At 38.6% G+C, this 23,622-nt stretch overlaps 4 protein-coding genes across 7 annotated transcripts; all 4 read left to right on the forward strand.

The window, feature by feature from the left end:
• Window positions 1–9,624, forward strand: LOC149004339 (uncharacterized). 4 transcript variants are annotated; one of them, XR_016175595.1, is made up of 4 exons: window positions 1–915; window positions 1,972–2,505; window positions 2,809–3,028; window positions 8,368–9,624. XR_016175595.1 is itself a non-coding variant. In XM_089168817.1 (4 exons), exons 1-3 carry the CDS (start codon window positions 37–39, stop codon window positions 2,920–2,922), a joined length of 1,527 nt encoding a protein of 508 aa, XP_089024943.1. In that variant the 5' UTR covers window positions 1–36; the 3' UTR covers window positions 2,923–2,951; window positions 8,368–9,624. The 4 variants fall into 4 exon arrangements, 2 of the variants coding, with proteins under 2 accessions (XP_089024943.1, XP_089024941.1); XR_016175594.1 differs by having other exon boundaries at window positions 2,809–3,023; XM_089168817.1 differs by having other exon boundaries at window positions 2,809–2,951.
• A 1,506-nt stretch (window positions 9,625–11,130) lies between these two features.
• LOC149004340 (uncharacterized) lies at window positions 11,131–13,210 on the forward strand. Its single transcript, XM_089168530.1, has 3 exons — window positions 11,131–12,168; window positions 12,256–12,795; window positions 12,871–13,210. Exons 1-3 carry the CDS (start codon window positions 11,389–11,391, stop codon window positions 12,979–12,981), a joined length of 1,431 nt encoding a protein of 476 aa, XP_089024656.1. The 5' UTR covers window positions 11,131–11,388; the 3' UTR covers window positions 12,982–13,210.
• Window positions 13,211–13,804: 594 nt separating this feature from the next.
• Window positions 13,805–15,851, forward strand: LOC149004341 (uncharacterized). The gene is made up of 3 exons (XM_089168531.1): window positions 13,805–14,793; window positions 14,885–15,424; window positions 15,504–15,851. Exons 1-3 carry the CDS (start codon window positions 13,993–13,995, stop codon window positions 15,615–15,617), a joined length of 1,455 nt encoding a protein of 484 aa, XP_089024657.1. The 5' UTR covers window positions 13,805–13,992; the 3' UTR covers window positions 15,618–15,851.
• Window positions 15,852–18,954: 3,103 nt separating this feature from the next.
• LOC149004342 (uncharacterized) lies at window positions 18,955–20,357 on the forward strand. Its single transcript, XM_089168612.1, has 2 exons — window positions 18,955–19,713; window positions 19,803–20,357. Exons 1-2 carry the CDS (start codon window positions 18,955–18,957, stop codon window positions 20,355–20,357), a joined length of 1,314 nt encoding a protein of 437 aa, XP_089024738.1.
• The last annotated feature ends 3,265 nt before the right edge of the window (window positions 20,358–23,622 follow it).

Genomic DNA, 23,622 nt, shown 5'->3' on the forward strand with positions numbered 1-23,622 from the left:
TTACTTTCATCTCCACTTACTTTCATCAAGTACCTGATGCAATCGATCAGTTCTTCTCCCACTTCATTTACACGCAGCGGTCGCCGCCGGCAACTATCTCCTCACCGGATAGGAAGGAGAAAAATGCCGACATTCCACAATTATCTCTGCAAAAAAATAACCTCATCTCGTCTCAAAACGTTCTTCTTACTCCTCTCTTCTCTCTGTCTCCTTTACTTTCTCGTCGATCATCAGAACCACATCTGTACGCCTGTTCACATACAAAACACTCCACAGTATCCATCTTCATCACTTTCACCAACTTCGATCAACCACTTGGTGTTCGGCATCGCTTCCTCATCGAATTCATGGCCAAGGCGTCAACAGTATGTTCGCACCTGGTGGAAACCTCAAACCATGCGTGGCTATGTTTTCGTTGACCGAATTCCACTCAAAGCTGATAATGTTAGCTCGGATTCAGATTCTGAATCCCTTCCACCCTTGCTTGTTTCTGGTGACACTTCTCGCATTCCTTACACTTTCAAAAAAGGTCTTCGGTCGGCGATTAGGGTTGCACGTATCGTGTCTGAGATCGTTAACCAAAACTTGACGGATGTGCGATGGTTCGTGTTCGGAGACGACGATACGGTGTTCTTTGCTGATAATTTGGTGAAGACATTGTCTAAGTACGATCATAATCGGTGGTTTTATTTGGGGAGCAATTCGGAGATTTACGAGCAGAATGCCAAGAATTCGTTCGATATGGCTTTTGGTGGTGGTGGTTTTGCAATTAGCTATCCACTTGCTAAGGTTTTGGCGAGGGTTTTGGATTCTTGTCTGGTTAGGTACTCGCATTTGTATGGGAGTGATGCCAGGATTTTCTCTTGCTTGGTGGAGCTTGGCGTGGGTTTAACGCGTGAACCTGGCTTTCATCAGGTAGGCATTTGTGATACGTGCCTAAACTTCCTATGACTGAAAATTTTTACTTCATCTTAAAAGAAATGGTGATGACTATTTTACGGGAACCTGTTTGTAGAATTAAACCTGATGTCCATTTGGAGGGTAACATAACTTTCTGGAGTATCAATTATGTAGCGTAGGTACACACAATTTTGTTGAGGATCCTTTTCACCTTCTCAAACCTTCGAACTGAAAATGCTGAGTCTAACATATGTACCCCTTATTCTGGTAGCTCGTACTGAATTTGGATTCTGATTATTTACTCTCTCTTTTTCCCGCCAAATCATCTCCTTTTGCTGAACTTTGATTCTCTTCTAAGTTGTATGTTTTCCCCCTTTGCCTTTGGTTCTAGACGTCATTCCTAACTAGGAAAACGAGTATATTTGGAAAAAAGAAGAAAAGAAAAATCATTGAGGGGGGAAAACCATTTCACTGATACAATTTGAGTATGAAATAAATTTATTAGCCTTAAACATGCTTTCCTAAAAGTTTTGGAGTCAACAATTTGTTATTTGTCCATTGAAATACTATGAAGATAAAAAAAGGGGACAAACTTTACCAACATTACTGTGAAATCTCAGCCATCTCTCCACCTGGTTGAGACGAGTTTTTGAACCTTGATCGTGAATAGACCATAATCTAAAATCTATCTGGATTTCCCCTTCTGTGCACTATTGGTTTTAAGATTCGTGTTTTAACATAATATTCTGTTGTTTCAAGATGTATGTGTGTGTATTGTGTCAAAATTTATCTGCCTGTTAATTTGAAGTTCAGCTTAATCAGACACACCGTAATCTATACATACATGTCACATGTGCTTGATTGATTGGTTGATTTGTTAAGTGAGATTTGAAATGAAGCTTCTCATTTATAATGCCATCTATTTCTGTCTCTGGTAGGAAAACATTGTACTATCCTTGTATTCTTTTCGCATGTTGACTGGGAAATTTTTTGCCGTTTAACTTTTGTATTTGAACAATTAATAGCTAAATCTTGACCTTTTGCTTTTTATTTTTTTTTTTTATTAATCAGGTTGATATTCGGGGTGACCTGTTTGGATTGCTCTCTGCTCACCCATTGACACCTTTGCTATCTCTGCATCATTTGGACGCTGTTACACCTATCTTCCCTAATATGAACCAGATGCAGGCTTTAGAGCACCTTTTCGAAGCTGTGAAAACTGATCCTACCAGGATTTTGCAGCAAACAGTCTGCTATGATAGTTCAAATTCCCGGACTGTCTCAGTTTCCTGGGGTTATGCTGTTCAAGTGTTTGAAGGAAACCACTATCTCCCAGATCTTATTTCGTTGCAGAGAACATTTACACCGTGGCAGAGAGGTCGGAATATAAATTCAAGTCACTTTATGTTTAATATGAGGGATTTTGCCAGAGATCCATGTAAACGGCCTTCTGTTTTCTTCTTTGAAAGTGTGCGTTCTGTTAGTAATGGGATTCAAAGCAACTACAGGAGACATGTTCTTAGGAACTGCATGGAAGTGGGTGCATCCAAAGATCTGGAACAGATCAGGGTAAAATCACAAAAGCTGGATCTTGATATTGGAGAGGTATACCAGACAAACTCTAAATAAAATCTCATTTTCAAAACCCCAAGATTATTTGTTACTTTATTTGTTAATTTTTATGCAGCTTTATCTGACAAAAAATGATTTTTATGATCTTCTTTTCATTTTGTAAACATTTTACTTCTCCCCTCATGGAAACTAGAGCTTAACATGGGGGAAGTACCAGTGCAAAGTTTGATCAGTTGTTTGTTCTGCAATCCCTAAAAGACAGCATTTCTTATTCTATGTTTTTTGTTAATTCTTATGTACGTCTATATATCTGACACTTTATTGTCGCTGAATCAGTTGCAGGCTCCAAGACGACATTGCTGTGATATTTTACCTTCTTCTTTAGACAAAGTGATGGATATTGGCATTAGACAATGTAAAGATGGAGAATTAATCTCCATGCATTCATAGCATGTCTTTGGCTGCTGCATACATGGAAGGTTCTTTTTCTAAACAAGAAGCTGAGATTCACTAGGCATTAAAATTTGTTATCGGAGTTCAACATACAAATGGTAAGGTAGACTCATAAAATCAAGATTTTTTATTTTAATATTTTTTAAAAAATGTTCTAGAATTTTTTTTATTATTATTTAAAAAAAATAGATGATAGAAACTTTATGGCCACCAGAAAAGGAGAACAGACCAAATATAGTATGCAACACCATCATCAAACCAATAACTCAATTAGGAGCTTACAAATACCCCAATACAAAGCAGGTTCCTACACACCCCACTAAGTGATGCTAAGGAACCTCATGCAACATATCTCTGTTAATTCCTTCACCCATCGTCTTCTTAACCCTTGCATGCCGGAAGACACTTGCCACCGTAGGCTCCTTGTTGGAAATCTTCTTAAGTTGGAAATTTCATCAGCACCAATGTTTCAAAGATTTGCTTATATCTATCTGAATGATTTGTCATGTGCCGTGGAGGCTGCACCGATTTCAACTTCAATGGTTGATAGAACTGGACATGTGTACCAAATTTATGCTACAATTACCAATGTTCTTGCTACTATCCCTTTGCTCTTCCCTGGAATCAATCTCAAAAGTATCCGATACTACATCCTCCCTGTGATCGTTATTACTCTGTTCTTCATCACTGTCGCTTAAAAGATGTGCTAATTCTTGAACAATTTTTGCAAAATCTTCATCAGGACACTAGAAGCATGTTTTACCCACCACCTTTCCTCCTCTATAAGTTATTTGGCTCCATACCCTAATAGTTCCAGATCTGAAAACAGTAAAGCCCAACAGAAAGTCCAAGGAAGTACTGCCAAGGCACATGGAAGCCATTGTTGGTCAGTTAGTTTTTGAAGAGAGAGAATGGTGTGGCGGTGGCTAAAAGATGATGACCCCATTAATGGATATAATTTGCAGAACCTAGTTTTTTCTGAAGATAAATGCCCCATTATTAGAGACCAAACCAAACAAAAGGAACTACAAATGAAAACCTGTTGCAATTAGTACTAGGCATGTATTTGTTCATCAAAACTTTTTCAGAATGTAATTAGGATCTTCATGGGTCACCAGGTATCAGATTCATCCACAGCTTACCACTCAATGCATGTATACAAGCAGATGCGATGGAGACAAGAAAAACTTGCAGAAACATCCAGGATAAAGTAGAGATTTTCTCTTGCTTTCTTGTTCCCTGGACCTGAGAGCCCCATGCTATTATAAACCCTCAACTAAATTGCCCTGGTGAAATTTCCAACTTAAAGATGATTTTTGGCAGGGAGCTTGCGGTGGCAAGTGTCTTCGGCAGGCAAGGGGTAGGAAGAAGATGGATGAAGGGATTCTCACTTCACCCACTGAATAAGTTAAATGGGCTTAAGGGCATTTAGGTCATCTAGTGAGTCAAATTGGGGGCAATAATGTCATATTCCTGCCCAATGGGCATTTGGGTAATTTGCATTTTAAATTCTAAATGAGTTAAATGGGGATAAATGGCATTTAGGTCATTTTTCCCCATCCCTTAATAGAAAAACTTAATTGTGAGTAACTTGTAATTTTTACAGTGGGTGCCATGTAATTTAGAGCAGCATACTGGGTAGTCACTAGTTTCGCCCCAATAATAGTGGGTACTGTGTAAAAAAAGTCAAATAAAAAAGGAGTGGAGTCATAGGGTTGAAACGACCCAGGGTGAAAATTGAGTGGATCAAGGTAATGTGAGGGTCAATATTGGGTTAAATACAAGGTTAAAATCAAGGTTGGAATTAGGGGGGCAAGATCAAGATTAAATTCAAGGCCAAAATCAGGGATGGTTTAGGACTGGTTGGGCGGGGCAAACACTAATCCTAGGCTTGCCATTGGCCTTATTCAAGGCTAGAATATTTTAGCCTTGACCTACCCTAAAATCTTGAGCCCAAGCCCTACTTGGGCTCAAGGTAAGTCAGCCACCAGGGCCAAACTTGCACCCCTACCCAAGATGAAGGTTTCTTCAATCACAAAAACAATTAGAAAACAGAAATGCAGGAAGGGGGTGGGCATGGGGGAAGAAAGGAAGGCAGCCAAGCTACCCTATGCCATGCAGGCATCAACTAATTTCGAACTTGATTTTCCATTCTTCAGAATATATACCAAATAGTAGGGCATGCGTGTCTGTGTAAATGCATAAATTATAAATAATAACTAAAAGAAGAAACCCTACCTATTCTAGTTTGGAGACTTAAAAAAAATTAGGACATTAAACCCTATAGTTATCTCTTGCTTAATCTACGCAAATAAAATAATTACGTAATGTCTTTCCCAAATAAAAAAATTCTTTGAACCAGAACAGGATTATAATCTAGTTTATCTTGGTCTGAAATCTGAATGGACACAGGATCCCAGTCTTTGTAGAAATACTCAACTGGGACGGTCTACCATTCACAAAATGCTTTGTTGTTCTTCTCTTCCTGTAGGGACCAGATATTAACTAATGCTGGAGCAAGAGCATATGTATTTGATGATTTTGATCTCAGAAATCAGGGTCTTAGAGTTGTATTTGTTAATTGGGAATCCTGTAGTACCATGAATTTAAACCATGGGATGTTTTAAATGATAAGTAGTTCAATTATGGAGTCATCTGTGGGTGATTTAGTTTTGTTTGTTCATTCGACCCTCTGAAGATGTTGTTTCAGCCCCTACATGGGTTCTATGGGCCCGTGGCTTATAATTCTTAGTTTTGTCAATATTTTTATTGAGGTTCTTTAATAAGTCAGTTTTTGGGGTATAAATTCTTTACACGAGATCGGGTACATGGATAAAATTGCTTGCATCACATATGGCTATATGTCTAATAAATTTCCTAGTCAGTCTTTTGTTTCTTTATTATTTAGGTATTGGAGTTAGAATGAGACTCTACAGAGCAGCCAACAATTGGAGAGTTCAGAATTCTGTTTTGTTCCTGTTCAGTTTAAAGAATATGTGTAAGAGACTTAGCCTCTTCACTATTATGATGAAGTGATAATGTTGGCGTTGCAAATTGATTTGAGTTTGAGAATGACTGCACTGTGGAGCCTAAAAAGCCCACCTACCATGAGGCTTTGATTTCAAGCCTCTTGGTTCTCTCCTTTCGCATAGAATAGTTCCTATGAAAAAACAAGGATTTGAGTTGGATTCTCCATTCTTTCTACTGTCTCTTTCTTCCCACAGTTCTGCTTCTGTAAGTTTCTCTCTCCTTTGATCTCTCTTTTTTCTCATGCCTGCAGCATTACTGTTAGGAGGCTTCTCCTTGTCTTCTTACTTCTATTCTCTATCCCCATCTCCCCTGTTGTTTCTGTTTTGGATCACTGTTGGACGTTACAAGACATAACAAAGATTCTCTACTGTCAGGATTCTCTGAAACTGGTCAGCATTATGTGATATTCTGTTATGAAATAAACTGCATCCTGGTTGTTTCTTGCCATATATTTTACTTCTCAGTTTCAGTATGTAGATTCTGGATCTCGTCAGAGATTTGAGTTCATTCTCCATGATGTATATTTTCATGACCAGATCCTGTCTTTCTGCTACAACTCATAGTTCTTACTTAGTCTGGTTGCTCAGTATTCTGATTTCCTTCAATTAGTGTGTATCTGAGTCCTGCTTTTACGTTTTGGTATACAGCGTGAAATACCTAACGTTCACTGTTGCATAAAGTTTTTGTTATGAAGCAATGAGGCTTATATATCAGCCAAAAGTTTTTCTAGTAATCACTCATAGGCCCGAGCCTGTCAGTAACCTAATTTGACCTGAAATATTTGCTGGGGAGCCAATGCTTGAGAACTGCATCAGCAGGGCCCAATGCTTAAATGTGTAGGAGGGAGTATTAGTTTTCTATTGTTAGATGTGTACTTAAATGGGGCTTTGTCAAGCTGTCTTGGTAACCGGTTAGAAATGGAGTTGGTTGTCAATGGGAAACTAGAGTAACTAGAAAAGTTTGGTGGTCGTTTATACTTTATAGTACAAAGTGGAGTTGCCTGCTAGGAAATTAAAAAATAAGAAAAAAGTAGAAAAGAAAATGGCCAATTGATGGATTACAAAAATGAAAATTTGGGTTCTTTTGGTCTGTCACCAAAGAAGGTGAAGTAGCTGGTTTTTCTTCTCTCTCAATTAGTAAGTTGATTTTCTTGCTCTCGCACCCTCTAATGGCTCTTACTTTGACCTCTTTCCTTCTGTGTTATTCTCTTCTTTTATTTGGATGAATCTTCTGTGTTATTTCTTTCTTATTTGAAAAGTTAACCTTTTCTTTTCTTGCTATTTTTCTTTGAATCATTCTTCTGCCTCCAACCTGCTGCCTGTTTGATTTCTGCCAGTTTAGGAAAGAAAATCTTCTGTGTCGCCCCGAAAACCATATCCTAGTTCCTCAATTCCATTAATACTAGCGTAGTAGCGTCCCCCCTCCCCTTATCCTCCTTAATTCTCCAAGAACCATAGCCTTAATTTCTTTTGTGGCCTAGATGCCCCAGAAAAATGTCACAGAATTAAAAGATGCCAAACACACTCTCCCCTGGACAAACAGAATAGATACCCTAGGGATGATGAAATTCCTCTGGTTCCTTTGGTCAAAATTTTCAAGTGTCGGTACATATTATGTCAAGCAGTACCCTCACTGGAAGGAAGGAAACATGCATATACCTTGGGATGTGGGGGAAGAGTTTGATATACATGGTTGTCGCTAGAACTTTTGGAAGAAGCAGTTTAGCATGGTATCAGAACACAAAAGTTGAATGTTCAATCCTGGGAAGTGCAACAGGTTCCTTGGCACTTTCTTCCCTCAGTGGCACCTGGTGGAGTTTCTACTCGAGTATGTTCAGGTCAGAGTTGTGAGGCACATAAGCTCCACCCCCGAACTATTCAAGCTTTTGGGATTTTTTGCTGTTCTAACATGTTTATTAGTTGTTTGTTCTGGCCAAAAATCAGCGGTGGATTAATCATTCACCATGAAAATGTGCCCATGTGCTTAGCTGTGTAGAACATAGCACACAAAATTGAATTTATGTCTAAAAAACTGAAGTTGAGAACTTGAAGATTTATTTTATTTTATTTTTTATCATGCCAGCTAGGATATATGCCATTTGGTGGTTATGGTGATCAACTGGACATTCCCATTCCAGACAGTCTTTTTCCTGTTTCTGCGGATTGCCAATATTTTTTATGTTTAACAAATGATTGTATATCAGGTTTGATGGGGTCTCCTCCAGGATTGCTTCCCACATGCTCAACGAACTCATGCTCTGGATAATCTTTAGTTTTCTGGTTTATCATTCAAGTTTCTCAAATGAAAATAGCTATATCAAGAGTTTCTTTTGTTTCATTTGATATCTTAATTAGTTCTTGACGTCTTCCGATTTGACTCTTCATAATAGTCTGATTATGTTTCTCCTTTCAGGTTGACATAGCATGCCTTATCTGATGGTCAACTCAGAAATCAGTCTTGTAACAAGAAATCTTAGCCCATGTTAGAAAATGAGCATATGAGAAGCCAGAAGGCCTTCTTGCAGGAAATGAAGATGCTTTGAATCGCAATTTAGAGTAGGTGTCTTCTCAATGAGCCTGTTTCTGATTGATTCCGAGCTCATCCCTGTAAGTTGGTATTCTAGTTCTCACCGACAATTGAGGTTTTTTTCGTGGGGCATAAAGCTGATGACTTGCCTCCCATTGAGATTTTATCAATCGGTACACCTCCAGCTTGTAAACTTGGAGGTATGACATCTGTTTTTCTGTTGTTTAAATGGATGTTAATAGAGAAACTGGTCATATGTGGAGTTAAAATTCTTTATCCAGAGTGATACGTCTTCGAGCATATCGAACAGCTGGATTTCTTGTTCATTTAGTTGCTGTGGAGAACTTCATTTGTACATGCCTTCCTCTGAGTTCAGCAAAGTTGCTTTACCTCATTAATCTCCTGTATCTTTTAAAAGCAGGTACATAGATTATTGAGTTTTTGATTCACTACAGTCATCTGATCTACTATTGCGCTCTGTTTCTTGGTTCTCTAACATGCAGGTTTAAACCAGACCTTGATGGATCGGTTCTTTCATGATACACTGCAGTTAAAGGATTTTTATTTTTGTGTGGTATGCTTAAAGGAACTAGTTACTAGTAACAAAAATATACCATTTTTGGAGAAGGAAGTACGCTTACGGTTACTAAATTTGGAATCGGTGTCAGGATGGGGTTCAGTTGACTTCGGTTGAACTAGATTTGGTTGGAATTGACTTGAACCCTAATGCAGTAATCTGTGAAAAAAGCAAAGAAGCTCTAATGTCTAAGAAGTCTTTATAGCCCGGAAGCCCACCCCCTTTCTGCGAAACCTCTGAGACAAACAGAAATCCTTGTTCTTGATATGGTTCCATTCGGTACTTTGATTTCCCATCTCATGTCAACTGGGAACGAACAGAAATCCTAAACAATTTAATGATGAAGGAGGGAAGCCATTGGAGATTGGTTTTGCTGGTTTAGATTTTGAAGATCATAAATAAGTAGAAACAAAGAATGATCTGAGATAGGATTAATGACAAATACGGACACAATAAAAGTGGGAAAATCCCAATAATAAACTCGAGTGAAGAACAATTCTATTTCTATCTATTTTTGGGAGGCACTGGAACAAGGTTAGAAGAAACAAAAAGAGAGCGAGAGAAAAGAGGAGAGAAGGTGACTCAGGAAAGAGGGAAGAAGATAGGGGAGAAATTGTTGGATAAAAATCCGGAGATGAATGGGCTTAATGGTGAAGCTATATTAGTAATATTCTCCCTCTTTATTTATAAACTCTTCGAATTTAAAAATAAATAAAAATGGTGAACATGATAAATTTTCATAAACTAAATTAAAAAAGATAAAAGTCTACAATTATGGTTGAATCTAATAAAACTAATAAATAACGAGCGTCCTACTAATGTATCATTATTGGCTTCTCTTATTATCACATTTTCATTAAAAAAATGTTTTCAAAATAGTTTTATTACCCTTTAAATGTGGACGTGATTTTAACACAATGTGGCAACCTCACGGCCCGGTTTGGAAACTAAGTCCATATTCGGACGGCTCGGCTAATACCCCAGGGTCTTCGGCTCCTCACCACGTGATCATCGGTTTATTTTCCTAACTCGATTCCTAACGGCATGAATATAGATTGAATACAAGTAAGTAGATTCTTCTAAAGGCCACGTTAGTTGACTCAGGTGAAAACTCTTTAGGTTTTCATTTTGAGTGCTAGTAGAATTTAAGAGTTAACAACTTGGAACATTTTAAGAAAATCGAGAAAAATAGCACATATTTTAGGCAAATTTTATAAAATAAGAAAATAAATTTAAATAAGTAGCGTTAGATCAGTTAATAATATTCGGTAAGAACGGGGCTTATATATCCACATCCAATAAGGGTGAACTGGAGGAAACGGGATGGTGTCAGAACCGGAGCGGATAAAAATCCCAATGGCTGCCAGTCTTGTGAGTTGTGACTGTTTTGAAGATGAAAAAGAAAACTACCCTTCAAATTGTTATGACATTGGTGCCCTTCTATTTACTTCATATTTTCCCTCAATGCCATTGTAGGAGACGATTGAAAGATCTCATGAAATCATGTTCTTCTTACGGAAGAAACGAGGTATCAAAAGAAGTACCGGATTTTGGGGAAAAATAAATGAAGAAGTACCGGATAAGTCTAGCATTTAAGGATTTGTTTCTTTGATCATTCCGGCATTGATGCCGCAGATTCAGTTTCAGAGCATCACAGTCTGATTTGGGGGAGAATTTATGATATGCGCTTTAGTTGCATTTCACTCACCATTTGATATAAGTCGTGATTTTCTCCAAAAAAAAAAATGTGAAAGCTAATGTCGGTTGACCATGTTAGTCTTCTGTTGTTTAGCCAAATCAACTGTGGTCCAAATCTGAAGTGCAGTATTGCATGTAATGTTGAGGTGAAATACACGCAAAGTAGGCAGCAAGTTAAGGAAGATCTGCTTGTATTGGATCTTAAAAGCCATTGGAGTCAAACACACCGACCCTTATGTGTAACCTGAGCAGCCAAAGCAGACTACAAAGTAAGGTAAAGAATCACTTACTAGGTATTTCAGCTTCTCTGTATTTGAAAGTTTAAACTATAGATTTGCTCAAGAAGAGCAGTTTCCTACTCCTTTCCTTCCTTAGATCCTGAAACTTTACAGATCCATTAAGATAGTTTTTCTATATGAACTCCACCAGTAATGGTAGCTAGCCAAATATGGGTAGGCACAGAATGATCCACCCTTCATTAACTCCCTTTCGAGGTTGTACTGTACAACCCTCGTGAAGAGGAAAAGTTTTTACGTCCTTCACATTCTTTGTGCGTAGTTCCTTAATTCCAGTTCGAATTGCAGTTATTAGTCTTACCTGGGCAATTGGCTTTCCTCCACAGAACTCAAAAAATGTCGTTTTGGCCTTTACACTCCAAAGCTCCAACACCCTTGTCTCGCCTCTATATCCTTCTCTTTGTGATCTTCTTCATCTCTTCTCTGTCTACTCTCCGTAATTCATTTTCTTCTTCTTCCTCTTCACTCGGATCTCTGTTATGGCCTCCAACTTCTTCCAACATCTCAACACCAACCTCACTCGATCATATCGTCTTTGGCATTGCTTCCTCTGCCAAATCCTGGCCTCAACGCAAGGACTATATACGCCTGTGGTGGAAACCATTTCATATGCGAGGCTGTGTTTTCCTTGAGACAAAGCCATCAGAGAAAGCTTCTCCTAATGATGGGTTTCTTCCTCCTGTATGTATCTCTAATGATACTTCCAAATTCCGTTACACAAACAGGCATGGTGATCGATCGGCAATTCATGTGGCACGAACTGTGCTGGAGACTGTTGCTCTTAATCACTCCAATGTCCGATGGTTCGTCTTTGGAGATGATGACACAGTCTTCTTTGCTGATAATTTGGTAAAGACACTATCGAAATATGATCACAATTCGTGGTTTTATATTGGGAGCAATTCAGAGAGCTTAGAGCAGAATCTCGATAATTATTTCGATATGGCATTTGGTGGTGGAGGTTTCGCCATTAGCTATCCTCTTGCAAGAGTTCTAGCAAACACTATGGATTCATGTTTGGTTCGGTATCCGCATCTGTATGGAAGTGATTCAAGGATTTTCGCTTGCTTGACTGAGCTTGGCATTGGATTAACCCATGAATCAGGGTTTCATCAGGTACTAACTCCTTGTTCTTAGACTGATTTGAAGTTGGGAAGCCAAGTTTGATTTCCGTTTTGTTAATGTAATTTTGCTTATTCCTAGATGGACATGAGGGGAGATTCCTTTGGATTTCTGACAGCTCATCCATTAAAACCATTGGTGTCTCTTCACCATTTTGATTCTATAGATCCAATCTTCCCCAACATGACTCGTCTGCAAGCTTTACAAAACTTGTTTGAGGCTGTGAGATTTGATCCTGCTAGGATTCTGCAGCGAACTGTTTGCTATGATCGTCGGTATTCATGGACGATTTCCATCTCATGGGGATATGCCGTTCAGTTAATTGAAGCCTATAAGCTTCTTCCTGACCTTCTTGCTGTGGAGAGGACATTCAAGACATGGAAGATAAAACCCAAAATTTATTCCAATTTGTATAAGTTAAACACCAGGGAGCTTCACACAGACCCATGTAAGAGACCCATCATTTTCTTTCTGCAAAGCGTGTCTCTTGATGGAAACAGGATAAAGAGCAGTTACAGGAGAGTGATTTCTCAAGAATGCTTACAGAAGAAGGGTCCATCGGTCTTGAGATTGGAAAACATAACAGTGCTCTCAAAAAAGATGGATCTTGATATGGCACAGGTACCTATTGTTGCTTTTATTGTCATAAATGATGATATAACCAGAAATTCTAATGTGAATTTTAATTAAATTCAGTTGCAGGCACCAAGACGCCATTGTTGTGATATCTTGTCCTCCTCCAATCAAAGTGTGCTGGAAGTTGGTATCAGAGAATGTGGAGAAGAAGAACGAATTGCACACCCATAGAATTTTCTACAGGATTAGTTGGATGATCAAGATGAGTTTGAGCTTTTCATTTTTGAAAATGGGTTCAGATTGAAACTGGAGATCGTTGGCCATTGGGTTATTGTAAACAAACTACCATTGAAGGGTCTTAGTGAAGATGTTATGGGTTCAATGCTCCCTGTTTGCATATGTAATAGTCCCCATACTATTTTCCAAAACGTAAAAAATATTGTAAACAAATTGTGTTTGACACTGGGATGAATTGATTTCAATTTAGTATTTTCTCTGGTGCTGTCGATTCATTCATGAACTGGAACTGTGACGGTAAGAGATCGATGCCAAAAGAGCCTTTAAGGATTATCAACGAGCTTGGTGGGCTAAAATCAACGTTTCTTTTTTATTTTGACTTACTAACCCATAGAAGAATTGGATTTTAAAAGCAACTGGAGTCAAAAATGTCAAACGCACCAACCTTACTATGGAAGGGGAACGAACAGCCAATGCAGCATAGACGGTAAGGTGAAACGCCATTAAGAAATTCTGAACAACTTTAATTTACATATAACGCCATTAACCAGGATAAGCGGCGTGACTGAACAACTTTTAGATTTGGTGATCTCTCTGATTTGAATATGAAATTCTGTTTTTTCTCTGTAGTGTTACAGGTCCGTTTCCATTTGCTTTGCTTTTCTTTTCCCTTTTTTGGGGTCAAACTCCACTTTGCTAAATACACAAGTTTTGTAGTGAGTCAACGAAGAGTCGTACGCTCTACGGGTTTCCTTTCTTCATCTATAGAGTTTAAAAGTGTAAATTAAACTTAGGAAGGCAGAGTCCGATCCGCCATTTCAGCTTCCTTTCTGGGTTGTTCTGTATAACCCTCGTGAAGGAGATAAGAACAGTTGTTATCTCCTTCACATTCTTCTTGTTCAAGTAGTAAGAACTGCTCTTCATTCTGCAGTTGGGTTTGTTGAGCAATCTGCAATTTTTCTTTCCGAGTTCAATTCTGCAGGGTTTCCTTAACTGAAATCAAGAATGACGTTTTGGCCTTCAACCACTAAAGGCCCAACACCTTTATGTCGCCTCTCTACCATTTTCCTCTTGATGCTCTGTTTTCTCTTTATAATCTTATTCATCGCCTCTTTTTCTAGTCTCCGTCTTTCCTATTCTTTTTCTTCTTCACTTGAATCTCCGTTAAGGCCTGCAACATCATCCCACAACTCAACAACACCAACCTCTATCGACCACATCGTCTTCGGCATTAGTTCTTCTGCAAAATCATGGCCTCAACGCAAGGAATATGTACGCCTATGGTGGAACCGATTTCACATGCGAGGTTGTGTTTTCGTTGACAGGATGCCATCAGAGAAATCTGCTACTAAAGATGAGTTTCTTCCTCCTATATGCATCTCTGAAGATACATCTCGGTTTCGTTACACTAACAGAGCTGGGTATCCATCTGCAATTCGTGAGGCTAGGGTTGTTTTGGAGACTGTTGCTCTGAATCACTCTAATGTCAGATGGTTTGTTTTTGGGGACGATGACACAGTGTTCTTTGCTGATAATTTGGTGAAGACATTATCAAAATACGATCACAATTCGTGGTTTTATCTTGGGAGCGATTCGGAGAGCATCCAGCAGAATTATGATAATTTTTTCGGTATGGCATTTGGTGGTGGAGGTTTCGCCATTAGCTATCCTCTTGCAAGAGTTCTAGCAAACACTTTGGATTCATGTTTGGTTCGGTACCCACATCTGTATGGAAGTGATTCGAGGATTTTCTCTTGCTTGACTGAACTCGGCGTTGGATTAACCCACGAACCAGGGTTTCATCAGGTACTAATTCATTATTAAAGAATTTGATTTGAAGTTGCAGAGACCCAAGTTTAATTTCTCTCCATTTTAATGTAATTTCATCTTTTACAAGGTTGATATAAGAGGAGATGCCTTTGGATTTCTAACAGCTCATCCATTAACACCATTGGTGTCTCTTCACCATTTTGACTCTCTTGATCCAATCTTCCCCAACATGACTCGTCTGCAAGCTTTACAGAAATTGTTTGAGGCTGTAAAGTTCGATTCTGAAAGGCTACTGCAGAGGACTGTTTGCTATGATCGTTGGTATTCATGGACCATTTCAATCTCGTGGGGTTACTCTGTTCAGGTAATTGAAGCCAACAAGCTTCTTCCTGATCTTCTTTCTGTGGAGAGGACATTCAAGCCACTGTCATTAAAAAATAACGGTCAGCCCACTTTGTATAAATTTAATACCAGGGAGATTCACAATGACCCATGTAACAGACCCATCAATTTCTTTCTGCAAAACATGTCTCTTGATGGAAACAGGACAAAAAGCAGTTACAGAAGAGTGATTTCTGAAGAATGCTTAAGAATGAAGGGTCCATGGATCTTGAGATTGGAAAATATTACTGTGTTCTCAACGAAGATGGATCTTGAAGTTAAACAGGTACCTGTTGTTGCTCTTACATTCATTGATGATGATTGCATAGCCAGTGGTTTTAAAGCTAAACTTTGTTGCATTTCAGTTGCAGGCTCCAAGACGCCATTGTTGTGATATCTTGTCCTCTTCCAATCGAAGTGTACTGGAAATAGCTGTCAGAGAATGCGGAGAGAAAGAACAAATATTCATGCATCCATAGAATTGTATGAGAACTAGTCAGATGATCAAGAAAAGCTTAACCTTAAGATTTTTCGAAATCAGTCTGCTTTGTTTGAGACTGTAAGCTAATTCATGCACAAGCTAATCTCAAAATGTCAAATTACCCTGAAGATTCAGTTGTTGATTGGAAGAGGACAAAATAAAATAAATTTGTTCTTCGAATAAATAAATAAAATTGCTTGGAAATGAGACGAATTGTAATGATCTTTAATGATAGAACAATAAGTCAACTTATTTTGCAGATTAGGTTGAGTGCGTTGTCTTGTTTTTTTTTTTTTCTTCTTTTCCTTTTTGGTAAAAGAGGTTTTATTAATCCAGAAGATGGGATATTAATATTGCTTTAGCGTTGGCTTGAGTGCGTTGTCTAGGTTAGTCAATTTGGCATATACATCTAGTAGATTTTAGGGTTGCAACAGGGCCAGGTTGGGCCGGGCTTTTACAATCCCAAACTTAGCCTATATGTTCTAATCTGAGCCCATCCCCGCCTTGACTTTAGTTCAGGGCCAAGGATTATTGTCCCTAGCCCTAAGCCCTACAGGGCCAAGCCAATCTCATTCCCGCCCTAATTGGCCCTCTGACTCCCTGATTGGCTTTTTCCCTAGCCTTAATTGGTCCTATCCTTAGATCTAAAATATCAAATATAAATTTATAAAATAATAATAATAATAATAATAATAATAATAATAATAATAATAATAATAATAATAATAATAATAATAATAATAATAAAAAAATAATAATAATGATAAATAAAATGAAATAAAATATCGCAAATAAATTAAAAATAAAATTTATAGAAATATAAGATGATTCAAGCCTACAAAATGATAAATTAGTCAATAAGTTGATATTGTTGCTTTAAACATAAATAAATTTACACTCCATAATTCTATATTGAGATCTGAAAGTCTCATATTGCTTTGGTGATTGAAATTGAAAACCTCTTCCATTACTATAGTGATGGAAATTGAAAACCTCTCCCATTGATATCCTTATTCAACAAAACAAATCCATATTCAAAACCTTATTAACAAATAAATCAATAATAATTTAGTATTGATATTTTTTCATAATTAAAGAAAATGATGTTTTAGTTACAAACAAACTCTCAGTCCTTAATAAGTTTTTATGAAATATCACATTGGAGGCAAAATAAAGATGTCAATATTTATGATGAGAAGTTGGGGTATAAATTTGTTAGATATTAATTCTCTATATACTAGTTTTTATTATTTATAATATATTATCTCCCTTTAGCTAAATAAAAAAAATCAATGTTTTTTGAGAACTAAAAATGACTTGGTTCGAAAAATAAAAATTACCTTAAAAATAATATAAAAAATTAACTCATAGTCTAATATGATTAAAATGATTGAAGGTCAAAATCGAGACTCATAGTTATATCAATATTAATATGAAGATTAGGGTAAAAATACATGATCAGGTCAAATTAACATTAACACTAGAACCAAAATTAGGGTTAGGATCATGGGAAAAATCAAATGGATGATTACTACATTGGTAATGAGGATATAATTTATTTTTATTAATTTTTACAAAACATGATCATGTTTTTAAAATTTGACACGTGTTAAGTATTCACCCATGTGGATTAGAGTTAATTCCTCTCCATATAGATGGAAGGTCCAGACTCATATTAAGGCTAGGATCAAGGCCAAAATCATGAGCCTAGATCAATGCTAGGATCAGGGCCAATATTATGGCCAAAATCAGGACCAAGATTAGGGCTAGAATCAGGGCCAAAATCAGGGCCGAGATTAGGGCCAGAATCAGGAACAAGATTAGTGCTAGAATCAGGGCTAAGATTAGGGCCAAAATTAGGTCCAAAATCAGGGCCTGGGTTGGGGTATAAAATCAGGGACGGGTTAGCATGGGTTTGATGGGCTAGAGAGTAATCCCAAGCCCGCCCATGGCCCTAGTTCAAGACCAGAATATTTTGGCCCTAACCTGCCCTTAGGCCAAAATCTTTATCCCAAGCCCTATTCAAGCTCAAGGTGGGCTTAGGCGGGTCAGGGCAGCTAGGGCCAAACTGGCACCCCTAGTAGATTTGTTACTAACAAGACATCCACTTGGAAATCAAAGCGAATGACTTGAGAGTGGATGGTTGAGGCACATGAAATTGGCTTTAAGGGCGAATGAACTTAGGAGAGCATAGGGTTTATGGGATTTGTGACACATGGCTTGGTAACACGTGAGAGATTTGCTGGGTTCATTGCTCGCGAGACCTTCAGTGATAGCATTGCAGTAGGGGTCTGGATATTCTCTAGGGAGGATATTCCCAATGGAGTGCCCAGTGAGCCCTAAGAGAATGCCACGTGTCCAATTGCAATCTAAAGACGATGATAAAATAATTCATTTTTTTTACTCAATTTGAAACCCACACTACCATAAAACCCAACTAATATCCCCAAACCTGATTTAGTATTCAAGTTTCCCTCCACTTTACCCATCTTCTTAGACGTTTTCACTTCAGTGTGCGTAGCTTTGTGCTGCCTATGGTCAATTTCGAAATTTTGATCGTCCATTTTGCCTTTCACTCACTTGAGGAATACTGTCAAATATCAAAATCTCGACCATAGGCAACAGGTGCTGCGCATTTGACGTGCACCAATCAAGTTCAAAACTCCATCTTAGAATGTTAGGAGTATGGAGAGTCATTGCGCCAGAACCAGAACCAGAAACCCCTCTCTCAAAAATTTCTATCGAGACAGCAACAGCTGCTCTTCATGAATCCATTTCCTTGAAAGCTACACTGACTCTTCTTGTGTTACAGGTAATGTTTGATTTTGTAGTCATTTTAACTACCCATTACTACTTTTGTTCCTATTCTTTTTTAATGAAAGTTAGATAAATAGTCCACTGCCTCACTTTTGATATGGCAAACTAAACTCTCCCTCTTTGAACCAGTTAGCAACATTAATGGCTTTCTTCTCAGCTTCCCTGGAACTCATTATTTCTGCGTACCAGGGTCAAACTACCTTGAAGATGCCAATAGGTTTTAGAACTAACGCAGATTCTTCCCAACATTTAAGGGTGAAACCAGAGAATGGATGATCCTCCAAATTTGGCTTAGTTCACAGATTTCAAAATTAGAGGAATCTGAAACTGTCGCTACTTAGTTTTGATTCTGTTATTGTCTGCAAATGTAAAGTTTGTACCTTTTCTTGATTCTTGACTGTAAGTTGAACTCTATAAATAATAAACATTTCATTAATTCACTCTTCTCCACAGAGAAGAACAGAGCAGTCTTACTCTTCCTTGTGGCTTCTATAGGGTTTCCTTAACTGAAATCAAGAATGTCGTATTTGCCTTCAACCTTTCAGTTTCCCCAGTCTAACCATTTATTTATGATGCTCTGTTTTCTCTTGGTAATCTTCTTCATCGCCTCTTATTCTTCTTTTTCATTTCGATCTCTGCCACGGCCTGCAACACCACCCAACACCACAACACCAACCTCTCTCGATCACATCGTCTTCGGCATTGCTTCATCTGCTAAATCTTGGCCTCAACGGAAGGATTATGTACGCCTATGGTGGAACCCACTCCACATGCGAGGTTGCGCTTTCGTTGACAAGATACCATCAAAGAAATCTGCTTCTGAAGATGATTCTCTTCCTCCTATATGCATCTCTAGAGATATATCTGGGTTCAAATACACTAACAAAGATGGGCATCGATCAGCAATTCGTGGAGCACGAGCTGTGTCGGAGACTGTTGCTCTGAATTACCCAAATGTCAGATGGTTTGTCTTTGGGGACGATGACACAGTCTTCTTTGCTGATAATTTGGTGAAGACATTATCGAAATACGATCATAATTTATGGTTTTATATCGGGAGCAATTCGGAGAGTTTCCAGCAAAATGCAGGTCATTTTTTCGATATGGCATTTGGCGGAGGAGGTTTTGCTATTAGCTATCCTCTTGCAAGAGTTCTATCGAAAATCATGGATTCATGTTTGGTTCGATACCCACATCTGTATGGAAGTGATGCAAGGGTTTTTGCTTGCTTGGCTGAGCTCGGTGTTGGATTAACCCATGAACCAGGGTTTCATCAGGTACTAATTCTTCATTAAAGAATCTGATTTGAAGTTGCAAGACCCAGTTTGATTTCTGTCATTTCTAATGTAATTTCATCTTTTACAAGGTTGATATAAGAGGAGATACCTTTGGATTTCTAACAGCTCATCCGTTAACACCATTGGTGTCTCTTCACCATCTTGATGCTATAGAGCCAATCTTCCCCAACATGAATCGTCTGCAAGCTTTACAGAAATTGTTTGAAGCTGCAAGATTCGATCCTGCAAGGGTTCTCCAGCGGACTGTTTGCTATGATGATTGGTATTCATGGACCATTTCCATCTCATGGGGACATTCTGTTCGGGTAATTGAACATTATAAGCTTCTTCCTGACGTTCTTGCTATGGACAGGACATTCAAGCCTTGGAAGTCAAACCCAGATCAGTATTCATCTATCTATAGATTTAATACCAGGGAGATTGACCATAACCCATGTAACAGACCCATCAAATTCTTTCGGGAAAGCATTTCTCTTTATGGAAACAGAACAAAAAGCAGTTACAGCAGAGTGATTTCTGAAGAGTGTTTACGGAAGAAGCAGGGTCCAGGGTTCTTGAGATTGAAAAATATTACTGTGTTCTCAAAGAAGATGGATCTTGATATTAAACAGGTACTTGTTTGATGCTTTTACTTTCATTATTGATGATGGTATATAACCAATGGTTTTAAAGTGAAACTTGTTGAATTTCAGTTGCAGGCTCCAAGACGCCATTGTTGTGATATATTGTCTTTTTCCGACCGAAGAGTTTTGGAAATCTCTATCAGAGAATGCGGAGAGAAAGAACAAATAGTCATGCATAGCTAGAATTGTCTCAGAATTACTCAGATGATGATGAAGAGCAAAAGCTTTTCATTTCCAAGTATGGGTTCAGATTAAGCTTTGAGATCGATTTTCCTTTCAAATTTTCTGAAACCACTCTGCTTTGTTTGAGACTGTAAGCTTAGCTTAATTTGATACATGGGTTAAACCCAAAATGTCAGATTCTTGATTCAATTGTCAGTTATGAAGCACCATAATTTCAAATTTTGCTTGGAAATTAGAGAAATTGTAACGATGACAGTAATAATAAAGTGCTTCAAATTTGTCAAGTTTACAGTAGATTTCTCGATTTGGTTGGGCTGTTCAACGAGACAGCTTAGTTATGTTAAAACCCAAGCCCAATTTATGGGTCTTAAAGTCTGCCCAAGTCCAGCCCACCAGAAATCTTCGACCCAGGCCCAACTCTATCAGCTTTTTAAGGATGGGCTTGGGCCAATAATAGTCTGCATTCGTTTCATGCCTGTTTCGATGATTGAAGAAAACAAAGCCGTCTATGCTTTTTTGAAAGACCAAATTATATATGTATATATACCCTATAGGTTTGCAAATTATTATGTTTATACCTCCTAAATTTTCTATTATAGATGGTAAAATGATATTTTACTCTTACTAAATCTTCCCATAACTGAGCAAAAATTGAAAAACAAATAAAAATTACACAGAACTTTTGTTTCAATTTTTGATTTTTTTTGTTTTTTGTTTCACTACGAAAATCTCTATAAATACTTCCAAATTCTTTTTTTTTTAATCTTTACATCAGAAAATTCATTAACAAGTTCTTTATGGCACTAGATTCCCCCTTATGTAGGGTGTTGTAATGAACTAAAATTTTGAACAAAGAAACTAAGGGTAATTATTCTTGACATAAAGTATATATTAGAGCCAATTTATGATTCCCTTGCACTATGACTATGAAATTGAAGTTCAAATTCAAATTCAATATTTGATACCGAACTCCTATTAGGTGGGAGAATGAAAGAGAGAGCTCTCCACCCCGATAACCTCTCCAACTACCCTTGCATCATTTGATGACATATGAAACACCTCCCCTCCCTATCCCACTCTCCTCCACCATCCTTGTCCTTCCCCCACCTCCATCTTCCTCTACTCCCAAAACTTAGTCATCACTCCTAGCTGCCACCCCATTGCCACTCCTTGACCTTATTAACTTCTATTCATTCCCCCTCTCTAGTGGCTCCTCTGCCCATGCCGTTTAATCAGCTGGTGCCCTAGAGCTTTGTATTCGTATTTAGAACCATGTCCTTGTAAGCCAATTCCTCGGAAGTCGACCTACCTTCATTGTGGTTAAATACTCCCTCTCTAAGCAGTGGAAGATTGAAGGTTAGGATATGTACGTCTTCAATAGTGGATTGTTCATCTTTAGGTTTACCTCCAATTGGCTGCCAAAGAAGCTGCTCTTGATGGAGCCCCTTGGTATGTTGGTAACAAACCCATTCTTCTTCGTCAATGGGAATCATCCTCCATGTTGCAAAAGTCCAACTTCAACTCCCTTCTTCTCTTGATCACTCCCCATGATTTGGCTATGGAGTTTTGAACAAAGAATGTCTTTGTAGGATCAGTTCGGTGCTTGGAACCCCTCTCCGATATAATGCTTGCACCTTGTGATTGAATAGGCTATCCTATGCTAGGACTGGTGCCAATTTCTCCATGGAAACTCTACTCTGCACCCTGGTCTCCATCAAAGCTAAAGGAGGCAATGTATTCAAGAAATCAGTGATGTGTGATTGGACCCCCTCCCCTCCCTCATTATTCTCACTACAGATATTTTGGGAACTTTGTTGCTTCCTGCCAAGGGAAGCAATACCTCACAACACTCTCTACACCTCCTATCCAAAGCCCATTGATGCAACTGAAGGAAACTTCTTTAGAGGCTAGTTGACGCATCAGTTCTCTTGTCGTCTTCTCAGGCAACATCCTAGACCTTAATCCGCCTTTTTCTCATATCCTTATTGGGAACAATCATTTTGATGACCTATTCCTATATTTATTGTTGAAGATGTAGAGGTAGCCACCATTGTCGAGTTGCTGTCGATTGAGATGACTGAGATTATTGGAATCGTTGCCCTTAGCTTGTAGGAAATAGTTAACACAAACCAATTTGATTTGTGTCTGACTTGGATGTTGGAACCAAGACCTCTTTCACTATTGCCCCCTCTTCTGTGCTGATCATCGATGATGGTATTATATCCCCTGTACTCCACATTATGGATTCCCCTACTCTTGAGGCTTGCCAAGCCTTGTTCCTCCTACATCCTCCTCCTCCTCCTCCTCCTCCTCCTCCTCCTCCTCCTGCTTCTTCTTCTTCTTCTTCTTCTTCTTCTTGTTCTTGTTCTTGTTCTTCACATCTCCTAGTTTGGCTCTCTCTATGCCTCCTTGTTGACCCCCTATTTCGGAAATCCTCTCTTTGATTCCCTCCTCCGTGGGCCCCATCCTCTTAACCTACCCTCTCCTAGTTCATCCATTAGACCACCCTATTACCCATTTGAACCCTAGCTATCCATGTTGGTCCCATCCCTAGTTTCAGGCTCTTCTACCTCTCCCACCTCTAGTTCGATCCTTGGCTCGTCCTCTTGGGCCCTTTCCTCATTTTGGGCCCAAAGGCTAGCCCACCATTGCCCCTTGGCCCACCTAGTCTTTGCCCAACCCTCCTTTTCCTAGCCCCCTTGTCTCCCTTGTTTCCACTCCCATCCCTCGGCCCTGTCATTAAAACTGTACCTCTCAACCTTCCAACCTTGGTCCTTCCCTGCCCTTTCCTTCTCCCTTGGCTCACTTGCCCACGCGTGACAATAATTGTTTCTATATGGTGTTTAGGGACTCTTCTAACTTTGATACCCCTTCACCTCTGCTTTGGGGTCGTAGAAGAAGTAGTCAATCAACTAAAGGGCACCACCACTTTGCTAAAGACTTCATAGTCGAACTCAAGTCTTCTAAGAAGAAGAAGAAAATAAAGGGGAAATAGTAGCTTATGTTTGTTGTAGCTTTTTGTACCTAGACCCCATTTTCTTTGTTTTCTTTTGCTTAGAGCCTTATAAAGGCTTTGCCCTTG

This window comes from Hakea prostrata, chromosome 9 (genome assembly GCF_041222555.1).
Source record: "Hakea prostrata isolate BN-2017 chromosome 9, UWA_Hpros_2, whole genome shotgun sequence".
Lineage (NCBI taxonomy): Eukaryota > Viridiplantae > Streptophyta > Magnoliopsida > Proteales > Proteaceae > Hakea > Hakea prostrata.

What these genes read in the sequence shown, in the direction of transcription:
- LOC149004339 (XM_089168817.1), top strand. Translation starts at nt 37, where the DNA reads ATGCAATCGATCAGTTCTTCTCCCACTTCATTTACACGCAGCGGTCGC. An exon ending in GTGAACCTGGCTTTCATCAG is followed by an intron (nt 916 to 1,971) that starts GTAGGCATTTGT and finishes TTTATTAATCAG; the next exon opens with GTTGATATTCGGGGTGACCT. An exon ending in TGGATCTTGATATTGGAGAG is followed by an intron (nt 2,506 to 2,808) that starts GTATACCAGACA and finishes TCGCTGAATCAG; the next exon opens with TTGCAGGCTCCAAGACGACA.
- LOC149004340 (XM_089168530.1), top strand. Translation starts at nt 11,389, where the DNA reads ATGTCGTTTTGGCCTTTACACTCCAAAGCTCCAACACCCTTGTCTCGC. An exon ending in ATGAATCAGGGTTTCATCAG is followed by an intron (nt 12,169 to 12,255) that starts GTACTAACTCCT and finishes GCTTATTCCTAG; the next exon opens with ATGGACATGAGGGGAGATTC. An exon ending in TGGATCTTGATATGGCACAG is followed by an intron (nt 12,796 to 12,870) that starts GTACCTATTGTT and finishes AATTAAATTCAG; the next exon opens with TTGCAGGCACCAAGACGCCA.
- LOC149004341 (XM_089168531.1), top strand. Translation starts at nt 13,993, where the DNA reads ATGACGTTTTGGCCTTCAACCACTAAAGGCCCAACACCTTTATGTCGC. An exon ending in ACGAACCAGGGTTTCATCAG is followed by an intron (nt 14,794 to 14,884) that starts GTACTAATTCAT and finishes ATCTTTTACAAG; the next exon opens with GTTGATATAAGAGGAGATGC. An exon ending in TGGATCTTGAAGTTAAACAG is followed by an intron (nt 15,425 to 15,503) that starts GTACCTGTTGTT and finishes GTTGCATTTCAG; the next exon opens with TTGCAGGCTCCAAGACGCCA.
- LOC149004342 (XM_089168612.1), top strand. Translation starts at nt 18,955, where the DNA reads ATGTCGTATTTGCCTTCAACCTTTCAGTTTCCCCAGTCTAACCATTTA. An exon ending in ATGAACCAGGGTTTCATCAG is followed by an intron (nt 19,714 to 19,802) that starts GTACTAATTCTT and finishes ATCTTTTACAAG; the next exon opens with GTTGATATAAGAGGAGATAC.